Consider the following 16716-nt stretch of genomic DNA (forward strand, 5'->3'; position numbering starts at 1 on the left):
AATGAAGTTCGCACTAGTTCAACAAGAAGCGTGCACGGCAACTAACTGTCCAAAGAAGAAATAGACTCACTTTTATGGCTGCTGCATTTATTTCTATTAAGGCTGTTTCTATGGGAAAATTTGAACTCTTATGTAAAGAGTCTAACCTTTGATTCATTAGTTAGTCGTTAGTCTTACATGTGTCCTACATATTTAACGGTCAATAATTAATTTTTCTTAAAAAATAAATAAATAAGTGATGAAAAAAAAAAAATGACATTTCTCAGGGCTTAGAGTAAACAATGTCCTTTATTTTTCGTGCCGGTAGTCAAACAAAGTGCTCACTTCAGTTACAATATCTCCGGCAGCAATAGCCTCCCTCTTTAGCTAGTCAAAAGCTCTATTTTCTATTTTGCTTCTTTTTTTCTTTTTCTTTTTCTTTTTTCAACACAAACTCCAGCAAGTTATTTATTTCACCCTCTACTTTTTCTTTAAATTTTATTCTCCAATATTTTTTTATTCATTTTTTTCCACTTCATTTTTTATTTATTTATTTTTCACTCTACCCCTTTCCCCTGTTTGTCTTCCAAACTGAGAGAAAACAAGAGAGAAGAAAAATGGCCCATATAAACACGCAACTATTATTACTGTTGAATGCGCTATTATTATCACTATTGATGACATTGATATCATTGCTGATTTTATCAAAAATACTGTTGCTGAACCTTAGGCTTTCCTATCCTGTGGGATTGCAAGCTTGAGTCTTTTGTTGGGCTATAGTGCCCCGAAAACTCTTCTTGCACGTGAGCCAGCATTCCTTGGGCAAAAAAATCATTCATTAATGAGTTCAAAATTTAAATGAATTTAGACAAATAAAGTCGAATGTACACCAACTAAATCGAATTGGGGTTGACTTTATGTCGGTTTAAGTCCTTTAATATTCAAGATAAATATATTGATTAAACTCCATTCATTTATTAAATAAATCCTCTAAGAGTTATTCATGAATAAGATTCATTGACTGTCAAATTGACAATGAGAACATATAGTTTTATATTTTTCAGAACCGTCTTCTTTGCACATTTTTGGTTCAAAGGCACAATCAATGGAGTTGGATCAATATATATCAACCCCTAAAAACAAATATTGCAACTTGCTTGCATATTCATAGAATTTGCTTATTACTAATTACTTATATTAATTATAGAATGTGCTCATTAGTGTTCAGTAGATTAAGAGCAACTTGCTTGTACTATTTAACAGATATCTTTTACAGAATTATAATTTGACAACTATTAATATTTATTTGATATTGAAGAAGACTTGAAAGAAATTAATACTGCAGGAAGTTAAAGAGTCTTTCTTTAATATTGTGGCCACTTGTTTTCCATATGCAACTTGTCATGTTGTCATCAAGACACGTGTCCAATTTGCCGCATGGCTACAGTAACCACTACTGTAGACACGCGGCGATAGTAAAAGTAAGAGAAACAAAATTAAAAGTAGATCTACCAAAAACCTTGTAATTCGCCGCATGGCTACAGTAACCGCTACTGTAGACACGCGGCGAATTACAAGGTTTTTGGTAGATCTACTTTTAATTTTGTTTCTCTTACTTTTACCATCCTATCCGCTGTACTTAATTTGACTCAAGCATTCTATCAAAACAAATTTAAAATCTTTCTCCATTGCTTCAAATGCACTAGAGCTCTAAATATTCACTCACAAGACAGTAAAGTAATATACACATTTCATATCTTTTCTATTTTACATACAACTTAAATATTACACTTGTCAATAGCCTTAACATGAACTTCTAATATGTCCCACATCTAATCCTGCTGTTTGTGAGCTTCATCATTTTCTTTGTTTAGAATGATTTTCACACTATAAAATGGTAGAATTAACTTTAGCTCTTTGACATGTTGGTGTGTAGATCTATAGGGCTTTTGAGGTGTTAGTGGAGGAGAAATGGTGGAGACGAGAAAGCTAGTCTTAGAATGACTTGAATGGAGTAAAGGTGAGATTTTTCGGATCGAGGTAGGAGTCACTGAACACGAACCGCGCGTCCGAATCATTTGAAAATTTTCCTAACGGTGAAAATTAACTGTTCTATTAATTGTTACCATGTAGTATTTTAACGATTTTCTGACGGAATGCAGGAAATTAAAGTTTTAGGCACTAGAATAGAATTTTTGGCTTAGAGGCTTAACTAATGTTAGAATAACTTGTAGACGAGGGGACCGACTTGTACTGTACGAAAGAGATCGATTTTATATATTGAGGACTACTACTACGAACAAGGTGAATAATTGTGACGTCAACCTAAACAACAATAATTGTTGCATGTTGTTGGTTGTATGTGTATGTTTTCTTTTAACTATATATACACATGTACACATCCATGCACACACTATTTGGGGAAATATTATTTTTGTTCATGCGTTAGCTCGATCTGTGGATGGTCATAACTTGCGTTCGATGGAGTTTCTGTATTTGATCACTTGCTAGCTAGCTGGTTCATTTTGCAAGCATCTCCGACAAATAGAGCAATTAATATGCGATTATCATTTTTTTCAAGAACCTCAAAGAGTTATACATAATTTTGAAATTGGTCATGGATATATAGATCAGTACTTTTGATAATAATTTTGATATATATATATATGAAAAAAAAAAATACAATTTAGTCTCCCAAACTTACACACTTTCTTCGGATGGCTCCTCAAACTACTAAAACTTGTAATCTAGCCCTCCAAACTACCAAAACCTTTGAAAAATGTCTATTTTGACAAAATATTTCCATGATACCCCTATCACGTATCATTTTTCAAGCCTTGGTAATTTGAGGGGCCATCCGGAGAAAGAGTAGTAATTTGGAAAGTTAAATTGTATTTTTCCCCATATATATATATATATATGGCACGAGTTCAATTTTTTTTTTTTCTTAAAAAAATATTTCTGTAGTGGTGATCGATCATTTTAGGAAGTGTGTTTATTCAGTTTCTCTGAGCCAAAAAAGTGGTACTCTATCTTAAATGAATTTTGACATTACATTATGGTAATGCACACCTTTTTTCTGTCGTTCAGCTTTTTCCTCTTATATATATATGCATTGTAATGCATCAAAGCCTTTTTTCGCTTCCAATACTAGAGAAGTAGCTCTTTCCAAATTTTCAGCATCAATTAATCCTCTTAATTAATCCAATTAATTAATGACGATTTCATCTGCTTCTTTAGTCTAATTTAATCTGATGTTTTGTTTCCTTGCTGGTAAAATATTGGATATGTTCCTTATTTGGGTACGTACGTTAAATTGTTGTAATTTTTTGGTAGCACAAGGGTTTGTTTTTGTCTGTGTCTAGACCTCGATCAATTATTAATAGAACTTTATAGTTCGACAAAGTCGATCATGTTATTGAAAAATCTATATTGCCATTTTCTGATGTTATTTCAGAAAGACATGTTATTTAATACATTTGGGTCCTTCTCGCATCCTCCAATTTTAAAAACTAATCATTGGATCTGTGACTGTGAGATCTACAAGTGAATCCTACAAATATTAGTCAAGAAAGTTATCAAATTTAAACAAATTAATCATTTTATTTTTCTATTTTTTGTTTACCTGTAATTTAATTTGATGATGCATCGATCCCTCACAAGAAAGAACGTACTAATTACTACTAAAATAGAACCTGCAGCAAGGGAGAGGCGAACTTCACACAATAGAATTCATGGACTTAATTAGAATAGTACCTATTATTAGTACCAAAACTCTTGAATGTGTGAAGTGTCGCATTTCCACCATAATAGGGCGGAGAGAAGTGAGACAAACATGACATGGAAAATCCTCATACCTGAAAAAGATTCGTGCTTCCTCTCTTGTAAAGTATCCCTTGTTAGCAACACCTTAATTAACTGATCCCACCAGCTAGTGGTCCATTGATTCTCACAATCTGTAGTACAGGTGAAAAGACGATTGTGATTAGAGGCTATGGACTATAACCGCAACTACTTAGGGTAGTTATTAAAAATGAACAATGACTTCCACTAACCGCGTAAGTGGTTAGCGGTTATTTAATAACTGCATGTTAGCGGTTATTTAATCGTTAAACCACTTTTTAAAAGAAAAAAGAAGTAAAAATAAAAAATAAAGAAAGGAAAAGAAAGACAAAAGCAAAGAAGAGGAGAACTACAACTTTCAAGTTTGAGATTTCTCAAACAAATTTCAGATTTTAAACCAATATACATCAACAATTCAAGCTACAACTGATATACATCAAAACCATTTCTCAAATCAACTAACAAACAACACCCAAAATCAACACCTCTGAATCAAACCCATCAGCCGACAGGAAGAATACCAGAGCTGGACCTTGATGACTTTGTCCTTAATGGTGATAGTCCTGGTCTGAAATTCAACCCCAATGGTAGACTTGGATTCAATGCAGAACTCGTTCTTAGCAAACCTGGACGTGCAGTAGCTGACTCTTCCCAACGGCTGAGTCTCGCAATCACCACCGGTCCACCACCTTGAACACATGCATAATCAAATTTCTTAGGCACATTCCCTTGGCAACTCTGTCTCAATCCCACTTATTTCTTGATTCATTTTCACGACGAAAAAAGTCACCAAGATCAAGTTGGAGGTATATATATATACATAACAACTCATTGTCTTCGTCCCTTTAGTCTTGAGAGAGAGAGAGTTGAGAGTTGTGTTCGGGTTGTGCAGGGCATAGAGAGAGACATGTTTTTACTAAGGGTTAATTTAAATCCTAGATGTGAAACAACGTTGTTTTATAAACAAAAATATTTAAAAAAAAAAAAAAAAAAATTATATACAAACAAAGGCAGTTAACGGTTATAGCAGCTAACCACCTTACTTAAAACTTTCTTTAAAAGCGGATAGGTGGTTTAGCAATTAGGGGTTAATGGTTAGTGGGCGAACAATAACCGCATGCCTTTTTTACCCTAAATTATTTTGTACCACACTCACAATTAATTAGGAGGACTTGTACGAAATAGCAGCGTTGAAACATAGCTAAATTGATCAAACAAATTAATTCATCTAGAATTGACAATTAATTAATTTTCACTTACTTCTAGATGCATGATGGTATATTTCCAGATGTTGAAAGAACTGGGTCCTTACATTTTTGTGCATCTCAGCCTTCAAGGCCGGATATATATAGGTTCTTTTTGTAAGATGTAACGAATGACTGTTTGATTGAATTTTGGTCATCATGGTGGTCTAATCTGCCATGAAACTCCAGCTGCTCATCCGGTATGATATCAGTAGCTAACCGGTGTATATATATATTATATATGGTTTGATTTAACAAAAAATTCTAGCATAGTACTGGTGACATTGCAAACTCTTTAGAATTTCATATACTAAATTGAGAATTTTAAAACTTTAGATGTGTGATTGAAAAAACAATAAAAGTTCAAGGGGTTAATTAATTGAAGCTTCCCGTAAAGGATATTATCATTTTATTACTCATTAAATATAATAAGAGTTTGACTCAAAAATTGAAGGTCAATTCAGGGAAAGTCTTCCAGAAAATATATATATATATATATTAGGTGTCGGGAACTCATGGTAAAAATTAGAGATGATCAGAGTACGTTTAGGGGCCTAATTTAAATGGGGAAGAAAAATGGGCCGGAATTTTCGGGCCATCCAAAGTTAGGTCAAACGAACTCAAAATACTTCACGCCGGAGAGATCTACATGCTAATAATTGTGGACTCGTTAGCAAACTGAGATGTCTTTGTTTGATGATCACGAGGGTCTGTAGCTTATAGAGTGCTAACTTTAGACAAGTCAGTCAGTTTGGTCTAGAGTTGGCAAAACAGGTCACCCGACACGACCCGTTAAGACCCGTGACCCGTTTAACATAGATCCAGACACGTCCCGTTTATGTTAACGGGTCAGGGCTCCAGACACAACACGAACACGTTAATTTCACGGGTCACCCGACACGACCCGTTTAAAAAGAAATATATATATATATCTGCAAACATATATTACGGAAAAGAAAAAAAAAATCACCCTACTTAAACTTAGCCTTTTCCAAAAACAAGAGAATAAATGCACAATCAATACAACAATCAAATGCAGTCATAATGAAAATCGGCTAATAGTTTATCATCAAAAGTTAAAGGATCATGTCATCCAATTACTCAGAGAAACTGCAGGCAGCCAGGCAGAGTATAGTCAAGATTTAAGTGAAAATCATCAAGCTCAAATATTTGACTAAGAATCAGGTTGTTAGCCGAATAATAAAAAATTAAAAAAAGAAAAAAAAAAAAAAAAAAAAAAAGAAGCAAATTAAGTAAATTTAGTCTCTAAGACAGTTTTGATTTCCAATTTATGAAAAACTTAACAAGGTTGAGCCAAATATTTATCCAAAACAATTAGTAACATTCTCCTTTCTTAACTCCCAGATTATTATCCACAAGTTCTTTTCATTCCAAACACACCTCCCGATCCAGGTACAAATATTTTTTCAAATGAATCAAGCTCCCATAAGTCAAAAGCTCATAAATAATACAGCCCAGAATCACATTTAAAAACACAAATTATTAGCAACCAAGATTTAAATTCCTTCAATTTCCTATACTTTCTCATCAATCAAGCACACTTGTTCACCTTCAAACTCAACTCCACTGCCGTGAGTCGCTCTCAGATCCAAACTCATTGGATCAGTGCCTAAAACGTCCCGATTCGCACCACTAACGTCCCCGAATTGCTCGCTCGGCGCTCCCAAGCCGCAATCCCCGTCCATACTCCCCCACGCCCCCGCTGCCATTCATCGGGAACTGAAGAAGAAGGGGCGGTGTTGAAGAAGACCAAAGAGAGAGAGCACGCTACATCAAGCGAGTCTAGCGAGAGGAAGAAGAAGAAAATGGGAGAAGAAGAGAGGGTGGCGACAGTGGTGGCACGGCGCTGAAGAAGAAGAAGAAAATGGAAGAACAGGGGGCGGGATGGCGCAGTGTGAAGGAGAAAGAAAAGAAAACTGAAGAAGTGAAGTTAGGGCAACCGGTCCTAAATTACCTAGTAATCCTAAAATTCTAAATCAGTAAATCTAATCTCATTTTCTTTTTATTTTTTAATAATTAATATATATATATATATATAATAAAATAAAAGAAAAAGAAAAAGAAAGAAGCTAATCGTGTCTAGCGGGTCACCCGCGGGTGACCTGCGACACGACCCGTCAAATTAAGATAAACGGGTCATAAACTGGTAGACCCGTTTATGTCCCAAACCCGTTTAAGGTAGACCCAAACCCGCTAATTTCGTGTCGTGTTCGTGTCGGGTTTTCGTGTCGTGTCAAAATTGCCGGCCCTAGTTTAGTCCGTATATATGTCGTATGCGGCATAATTTGATAATTTATTTATATTTAGTAAAGTTTAATTTTGTAATAACAATTTATAGAAGCTTGGTATATTTTATTGGTGACTTTTAATGTTGCAAAAGCAAAAATTTATTCCACTATCTTTTTTTTTTTTTTAATTCCACTATCTTTATATTGAGGAAAAAAGTTTCTCCAACAAGCCAGTCCTAGACTTTACCTTTTAAAAAACAGATATGCTCCCTCCTCATTTTCCTTTCCCTTTCTACTCCCAACTCCTACCATCCCCCTCCAATTCTGGTTTTTTTCTTTTGTTTGTAGGTGTTCTTCAACTAGATCAACAATTTTGACATTTTCACTATACATTCGTCCATCTACCTCCGTGTTATGCCATTCATCTCCTTCCTGACCGTTGCTGCTGTTTGCTGGTTGTGTTTTTGCTTTGAATAAGAGTTTTTTTCTCTTTAAATCTGCTTTCATGAGCGATCTATGGAATAAAGGTTAGTTAGGTGTAATGAATTATCTCTCACGGCCTAGATAGTTCGGTATAAAAAGTTATCTCTCACGGCCGGTTTAAATAAATTTTTAAGATATTGGCTATCTTTATCTTAGATCTATTCTGCTCTTTAACTATTTTTGTACATGGGTTAGTAGAATATGAAAGTCATAATTGTAAGAATTTTGTTTATATCTCTGACTATGTAACGTCATAGCATGTAGTTATGATTTTTCAAAACTTTTATACGTTATGATATAAGAGCTTTATGCTCGTGATTTTTGGTCAATGAAATACTCAAATTTTTCATAAAAAAAAAAAAAAAAAAATTCCGCTATCTTTACCAGAGACGGCCAAAGTCCGTCCAGTCTCTCATAAAGGAAATAAATTGTAGTAGCATTTAATATATATATTCTTTAATTTGTTTCTATAAAGCAAGGCAAAGTTATTTCAAAATTATTTCTCAAAGTTAATGCAGTCACTACCATATATCTGTACTTTACATTTAGAAAACATATATATTATATATTTTCAATAGAGTAACACTTTTTGCATACACTTTATATACAAAATCTTATGTGGCACTTGTTTTTATTTTTTATTTCAAAAAAAAAAAAAATCTTTTTCCCTCCCAATATCTTTTAAACAAGTGCCACGTAAGATTTTGTATACAAAATGTGTGTAAGAAGCATTACTCTTTTCAAGTTTTTCATGCTATAATGAAATATATTGACATTAAACTACTCTTTATCAAACCATATTATTCTTAGTTGCCCTCCTAAAAACATTTTAGAGCAAGAACATAAAGGGGGCATTATATGCATGCGTTGATTGGATACAAGAGATTTTTTTAAGAGTGGGCAGTAATTTAACTAATTAAAGGCTGAAATGCCAAAAATCAATCGGCCACAAGGCGGGTTGACCCCCAAAAATTAAAAAAGGGGGGGGGGGGGAGGTGGGGAAGCTAGGGGTTTTTCATCTAGATAGACAAACGAGTAATTAGTAGTATTGCCATACAATTTCTCTCAGATCATTTAAAATTTTAAAAATAGTCTTTTGAAAATGTAATTTTTAAAAATATAATTTAATATTTGGTAAAATCATAATTTAATTTTAAAAATTATATTTAAAAAAAAAATCATTGCCAATAATTTTAAGAAGTAAATTTTTTACATTTTCATATCGTAATTTTTTTTAAAATACAATCGCAAACAATTTATTTTTTATTATTTAATTTAAAGTTGTACTTTTTATTTATCAAATCGCAACGTCAAACCTTACAAAAGTTACTAATAGCAGCGTTCAATTTGTAGCCAATCAAAAAGCTGACACGTATAACAGATTCCAAGAATGTCACTGTTCGGAGAAGACAAAGGGCAATTGTAACTATGTTAATTACAAACTGCCAACGAAACCGAGAGCTTCGTCTCTCTTCCCCCATAGAGCTTCGGCTCTCGATCTCCCTTTTGGCCTTTCTATAAGTTTTAACCTTAAAAAAAGATCCTTGTTCACGTTGTTTGGGGAGGAGGGAAATATTTCTTCGTACCTTTTGTCACGTATTAGCATATAATTTAAAACACATCCGTCATTTAAAATAATAATTTTAACATCGTTTAATTACATACTCACATAGTCACATGTGCCACAAGTTAAAAAATAATAATAATAATAATAATAATAATAATAATAATAATAAATAAATTAGAAACCGGACCCTTTTCAAGTGTTTTAGTTACTATATAACACTCCGGTCCCATATTGAGAAGCGATGAATAGCTCACATAGAGTGAGTAGTTTATAAAAAATAATTATGATGAGTATTAAGTTTCACATTTTCAAGTTACTAGGTGAAGCTGAACTTTATAAGGAAAACTTCAAATTGACTAGTCATTTTAGAGTAATAGTGCAAATGTGGCTAACGCTTCTTCCTATGTCATTATAAATGGTATTAGAGCCATCTAGTAACGCCAGGTCATGTGATACAGGAGCATTGCATTGCATAACGTGACCCTTACGAGAACGTTAAGGGTTTAAGGGAGAGAGTTTGTAACACTCCGAATCCCATATTAGGAAGAGATCGATGAATAGTTCACATAGAGTGAGTAATTTATAAAAGATATTCATAAGTGTTAAGTCTCACATTGCCTAGTTATTAAATAAAACTAGGCTTTATAAAAAATTGTAAAAATAAACTTTAAATTGATTAGTCTTTTTAAAGTGATGGACCAGATATAACTATTATTTTTTCTTAATTCGTTACATATTAGGAAGAGTAAATTTAGTAGGTGGACTTAAACCGAAGTCTTCGGTATCATCATTACAAATATGTGAAACAATGTATCACGTATTCACGTGTGGAAATCTTTCTTTGATGTTTTAGCTTTTTAACTTTTCTTTACATAATGAAAAGCGATAGAATGAGGCCAATTGCGGTGGACTCCACACCACTCCATGTCATTGAATAATAGGACTCAATTAAAGAAAGATCAAATTACTTAGGAAACTGATCATCATACTCCATGAAAGGAGACTCGTACAGAAGTCTAGATTTGTGTTGTCACCCACCAAATCAATGGACCTCGGTAGGGATCATTTGGTAGTGGAAACCTTTTTCCCTGTGTTTTTTCCTCCTTGTCTTTAGTCAAAAGATCGAGAGAAAGATTAATTCTGTTGATTGATGGATGGTGCTAGTGGCCAATTGTGGTGGATCCACAGTCCATGTGATTGGATTAGGATTCACAGGAAAATGAAAAGTAGGAAACATTTTTGGCGTATGGAACTTTCTCATTCAAAGTGGGATGGTGTTATGTGCTTTCTGTGACTTGGTACATTGCATGTTCAAGCATTGAGATAAAATACATTTATAATTTTTGTATAAGTTCAACAATAATTTTTTAAAAAAAAAAATTAATTATTAAATATAGAAGACTCATACGTAGAAAAATAAATCTAATAATTAATTTTAAAAAAAAATAGTAAAAAAATTATAAACGTATCAATATTCAATAAACGATGGCCAATTAATTCCCATCGTCATTAGGTTCGTCAACATTGCCACGCGCGGAGACATGCTTAGTTGTGAACTAGTTATCAACTTGGCATTTTTGACCAAAACATGGATTTTATTGCTCTTTTTTATGTCTAGCTTCATACTAAGGACAAGGGCACTAAGGACAAGGGCACCAAGGAGTAGGGCCGGCAAAACGGGTACCTGACACGACCCGTTAAGACTCGCGACCCGTTTAAGCTAGACCCAGACACGACACGACACGGTTATTTCACGGGTCACCCGACACGACCCGTGAAACCCGTTTAACATAACGGATCATATCGGGTCGACACGACCCGTTTAACCCTTTAAAAAAAAATAATAAAAAAAATATATATTAGGATTCTGTGAAAGCATTCACTGAATCAAAATCAAAATCATCAAAATCAAAAACTCTCGGAGCAATATCTTAATCAGCTCAAGCTCAAACACAAAATCAAAATCATCAAGCAACAGAACCAAAATCAAACACTCTTCCAACTTCCAAGTACTAAAACCAAAGAGAAAGGAAAGTAAAAACAATGACAAGAACATGGAACAATAACCCTCAGTCAACCGATACACTGCACACAATGCCCACACATACTCAAACAATCCGAAATACTATACTCTCACAAAGCCCAATCGATTCCCACAACAAAATTTCAACATAAGTTCAAATCAATAACACCCAAGCTGTCAATCCAACTAATCATCACAGGATAACGCTAAATTCACAAAATTACTCACTTTCAGGATTTTTCCCAGAAAATCCACCGGAGAAATTACCGAAAATCAGCTTTGCTTCGCCAGAATCGTCACCGTCGACCCACTGGTCGGATCCTCCACGATCGGGTCTCTCCTTCCTCCGGTCTCCCTCGATCTCTCGGTCTCATCTCTCAGCTCTCAACCCACTCTCTCTCTCTCTCTCTCAATTTCTCGATCTCTCTCTCTCGTCTCTCGCTGTGTCTCTCGGAAAGAAGAAAAAGAAACGAAGAAGGAAGAAGAAAGAAGAGTCAGAAGAGTCAAAAAAAAAAAAAGAAGACCAAGAAAAGAGAGAAACGAAGAAGGAAGAAGAAAGAAGAGTCAGAAGAGTAAAAAAAAAAAAAAAAAAAGACCAAGAAAAGAGAGAGAAAAGAATATCTGTCAGACTAATCCCATTTCTCCTTCTTTTTTTTTTTTAAAAAAAATATATATATATATATAATAATAATAATTAAAAAAAAAAAAAAAGTAATCGTGTCTGGCGGGTCACCCGCGGGTGACCCGTGACACGACCCGTTTAACTGAGATAAACGGGTCCGTTTAAGGTAGACCCAAACCCGCTAATTTCGTGTCGTATTCGTGTCGGGTTGTCGTGTCGTGTCAAAATTACCAGCCCTACCAAGGAGAGAGGAGAGAGACGTGTTCTTTTATTTCATTAAAATAATGTATTGGGTAGCAACAGTGCTACTCAATACATTGGGTAGCACTGTAGCTACCCAAGCAAGTCAATGGATAATGATGAGAAAGTTGTAACTTGTATTTTACAAATTTTTTTCAAATTTTTTATTTTTTTATTTTAAGAAACAAAACTACTTATAAGACACCTGCTACTAGTACTCTAATACTTAATTTTGATAGACTATTTCTAGAAAATCATGAATATTGTAAGTTTTTTAAGCACAATCTTTTGCTATTTGAAAGTGACATTGATATTTCTGATTAAGATTCATTGAAGATTGACAAATATGAGTGTGGGTCTTCGTCGTCGTCGTATTCTGGAAATGGTACCATCTCTCTTTTGTTAAAGTGTCGCATCCTGCTTTTAGGGGAAAAAAACAAGACGTAAGATATATACATCAGCGGCATATGTGATTGAGACACCTCACATCTGCCACTCTATTGGCCTTTTCAGCCTCAAAATTTGGGATAATTACATAATTGGTTTTTGAAATTTGCTATATTTATTTTTTATTTTTTTTTATTAAAAAAGTTAATGAGAAGTCCTCGTGATAAATAATAATTACAAAAAATTAGTACAGAGAGTGATTTGTAATTATTATTTACGACGATGATCTCTTATAAACTTTTTGAACCACAGAAAGTGAAAAATAATTATGACCAACCCTAAAGACTAACGGTGCAATTATCTCTCAAAATTATAATTTTTATTTTGATAAATATAAAAAGGTATTATTTATAATTAAAATATTATGATTCAAATCACACTCGATAATCAATCTACCATGAGATTTTATCTCATACATTATTTAGTTTACCATTATTAATTTATCTATAGTTGGTAAATGAAAAAAAAATATTAGAGAAAACAATAATAATAATAAAGAAAGAACATATAAGGCAATTAAATTAGAACAAATAAGAAGAGTTTCCTAGCTCTGAAATCCAACAACATTGCAAATCCTGCAAATATAAAAAATAAAAATAAAAATAAATAAATAAATAAAATAAAAAATTACAAATCTGGCAAACATTAAAAAACGAAAAAACAAAAAAACAAAAAACAAAAATTAAGTCTAAACGTAACTCATTCATATATATATAAGTCCATGTTGATGACAACGGATGGCACAACATGAATTCAAATATATTATATAAAATGGGACCGCAGATGCAATTATTAAGCACATGTTCACCAACTATTATCCTCACGACCGCATTCACATATTCAAAGATTCGATGCATGCAATAATTATCTGCTCGCATTTACAGCAGTACTATATACCCTCGTTACTCACTAGCTAGAGAATCTAGCTACCATTCTTTTTCTTTTCTTTTATATATATTTATATTTTTTCTATTCTAGTGTATCGGCCATTCAACATGAAAGATGGACCTACACACCTACCACATATGATATTATTAGAGAGAGAAAAGGAGATGATCAGATGATACAATTAATTGGATATCTGGGACTTGATTGTTGCTTTCTCACCAGCTCTCACAATTTAATTTCTCGACTGATAACTAATCTTTAATCTTTACATGAAAAAAATACTATTTTACATTTTCCAAACACTTTTTGAGAGTATTTTTAAGTTGACGTGACATATTTAAAATAGCATTTTTGTTTTTACAATATATAGAAATATACCGTGGAGAGTATTTTTTGTTTTTATTTAAAAATATGTTTTGATGTGACATAAAAATAAAAAATATTTTTTGTCTTTCTTTTTTTTTTTTTTTAAGAGTATTTGTGTTAATGCATGTTTTTGTTTTGCCAAAAAAAAAAAAAAAGAAAAAAGAAAAAAAAAGGGTAACAAACAGAAGTTGGTTTAAGCTTGATAACCCTATTGACATTTCGATCTGCTGAGCTCATGTACGTGTAATAATGTTGAGGAGTTTGAGCGTTAGCTGAGAAGGGATATTTTGAACCATTCGTTTTGCGAGGCTGCGAGAGCATGATGCACGTGCTTTGTGTGAGACGACTTGGCATTGACTGGCCAGGAAAGAACTATATGTATATACACATGGGTGCAAGTGGAAGAAGAGAGGACATATTATGAGTGAGAAATTGAAGCCAGAGAAATCCTGAGTTTTGGAACTGAAGAGGAGGAATTCCGGAGCTCTCAAGCAATACATATATATATATATATATATATATGGATAAAGATAACTTGCAATTGCTAGCGGATTATCCAGGTTCCTTTCTCTTTCACTTTACTATATATCTACTTTCTGATAAGATGTGTGAAAAATTTCTTTAATGATAGAGTACTTGATTTTATTCATACAGTACTGGATTTCTAAACTCATGTCCAATTGATGACTTAAAACAGAGAAATGAAAACTTAGATATGGAGATATAACATGCCAAAATTTAAGGACATGGGAGTTTGTTAGAGTACAAATTAAATAATTGAACAAATTACTTTTTATTAGCTTAAGTTTTTGAGAGTAAGTGAGAATTTAACATGGTATTAGAGTAAAGATCTTCAGTTTGAACTTTGTCTACGTCATTAATGTCACATTCCAATTAAATATTTTACATGTTGAACATTGCTAATTAAGGGGGAGTTTGAGTCCACTCGTGAGAGGAAGTGTTAAAATAAAAGTTAAATTAACCATTTTGTTTTTTTCTTGGATGAATCAAATCTATTAAAAGCAAGAACGCAACATTACAACTCTCCAGTAAAAACTAGAACTAGTCTAAGAGACAAGGACACCATGTCTTCAACAAATAATTATTTTCTATTAGCTTAAATTTTTTGGAGAAGTAGTGATTTAATGCTTGCTACAGTGTGTTTGTGTGAAAACTTAGATAAGTAATACAATTTTATTGTGATTGTGTTTTAGTTGTGATGGAAAGCATGGCCTGCTCCATAACCGGTGAATCCACTGGAAAAGAACCAAAATGCGAGGAGTTAGTCATTGACATACCACTAATCGATGAACCTGCACAGTGGCCTGAGTGCTGCATCTACAAGGTTCCCAACAAACTTCGTAAGGTAAATGAAGCAGCCTTCACTCCTAAGTTAGTTTCAATCGGCCCATTTCATCATGATCTAAAAGAATTGAGCGGCATGCAAAAGCAAAAACATATATATTTTAAGGAATTCTACTTGCGGACTGGGAAGAGCCAGAAGGAACTTGGAAGCATCATTGAAAAAGAAGAAGAAAAAATCCGCCATTACTATTCAGAGACCTTTACAAAGCTGAACAGAAAAATGTTTGTGGAAATAATTCTATTAGACGCTATATTTATCATTGAGCTCTTCCTCAGAAATTATGAAGGCAAAAAACATGATTATATATTAAGTAATGCGTGGCTAGAATCTCACATAAAGCAGGACTTGATATTACTGGAGAATCAGCTTCCATTTAAGTTTCTCAAAAAGTTATATGAGTTTGCCTGCAATGGAGAACAAGTTATAATTACTCCCTTTCTCGAGCTTGCCTGTAAGTTCTTCTTCTCCGGTAAGCACCGAATATCCATGGACAAGAAAGTAAAACATTTCACTGATTTGCAGAGAATGTTTTACTGTCCTACGGAGTACTCAAAACCTGATAAAGAAGAACATATAGAACATCTAAGATATACATCCACAAAGCTTGACGAGGCAGGATTGCAGTTCCAACCATTAGTTGACATAGATTTGAATAAGAAATCCATGCTTGACATAAAATTCTCTAAGGCTGAGTGCTTAGAAAGCTATCCATGCTTCAATCTCTCATGGCTCTTCTCTTGCTTACCATGCTTGAAATCCTTTCGTTGCTTTAAGAATGTGCAGTGTTTTTTGAAAGTCCCACAACTTGTCATAGACGACCAAACGGAACCTCTTTTCCGAAACCTCATGGCCTTGGAGCAGTGTCATTATCCATCTGACACATACATCTGCAATTATGTTTTGTTGTGGGATTGTCTTATCACCACTAAAGAAGATGTGTGTTTGCTAGTTGATAAAAAGGTGATTGTAAACAGGCGCGGCAGCAGCAAAGCAGTGACTACTCTGATCAACACACTTGGCCATCAAATTGTTGAACGTGAATCATATTACCACGATCTTTATAAAAGGCTTAATGAGCACTGTGATAACTCTTGGAACCGTCTTGTGGCATCCCTAACAAGTGTATATTTTCGCGATTTTTGGAGAGGTACTGCAACTATTGCTGGAATTCTTGTCTTGGGTTTTACTTTCGGGAACTTCCTTAGGCCTTTTGTCATGAAGCATTGAAGCATTTGTGTTTGTACGTTGGAGTGCTTTGCTTTTAGCTCTAATGGATTGGATTGCATCTCAACTTTGTAATTATTTTTAGCTTGTGATATGTTCTATTATTAGTACTATGTACGTCCTGATGGAGTCCTGTATTTCAGAAATTAGAATCTATTCTCCGTTATAAGCATTA

General features: G+C 33.7%; 1 protein-coding gene across 1 annotated transcript; it reads left to right on the forward strand.

Moving 5' to 3' along the window:
• Positions 1 to 14283: 14283 nt before the first annotated feature.
• On the forward strand, positions 14284 to 16716 carry LOC133879355 (UPF0481 protein At3g47200-like). The gene is made up of 2 exons (XM_062317895.1): positions 14284 to 14511; positions 15166 to 16716. Exons 1-2 carry the CDS (start codon positions 14472 to 14474, stop codon positions 16542 to 16544), a joined length of 1419 nt encoding a protein of 472 aa, XP_062173879.1. The 5' UTR covers positions 14284 to 14471; the 3' UTR covers positions 16545 to 16716.

This window comes from Alnus glutinosa, chromosome 10 (assembly GCF_958979055.1).
Source record: "Alnus glutinosa chromosome 10, dhAlnGlut1.1, whole genome shotgun sequence".
Classification (NCBI taxonomy): domain Eukaryota; kingdom Viridiplantae; phylum Streptophyta; class Magnoliopsida; order Fagales; family Betulaceae; genus Alnus; species Alnus glutinosa.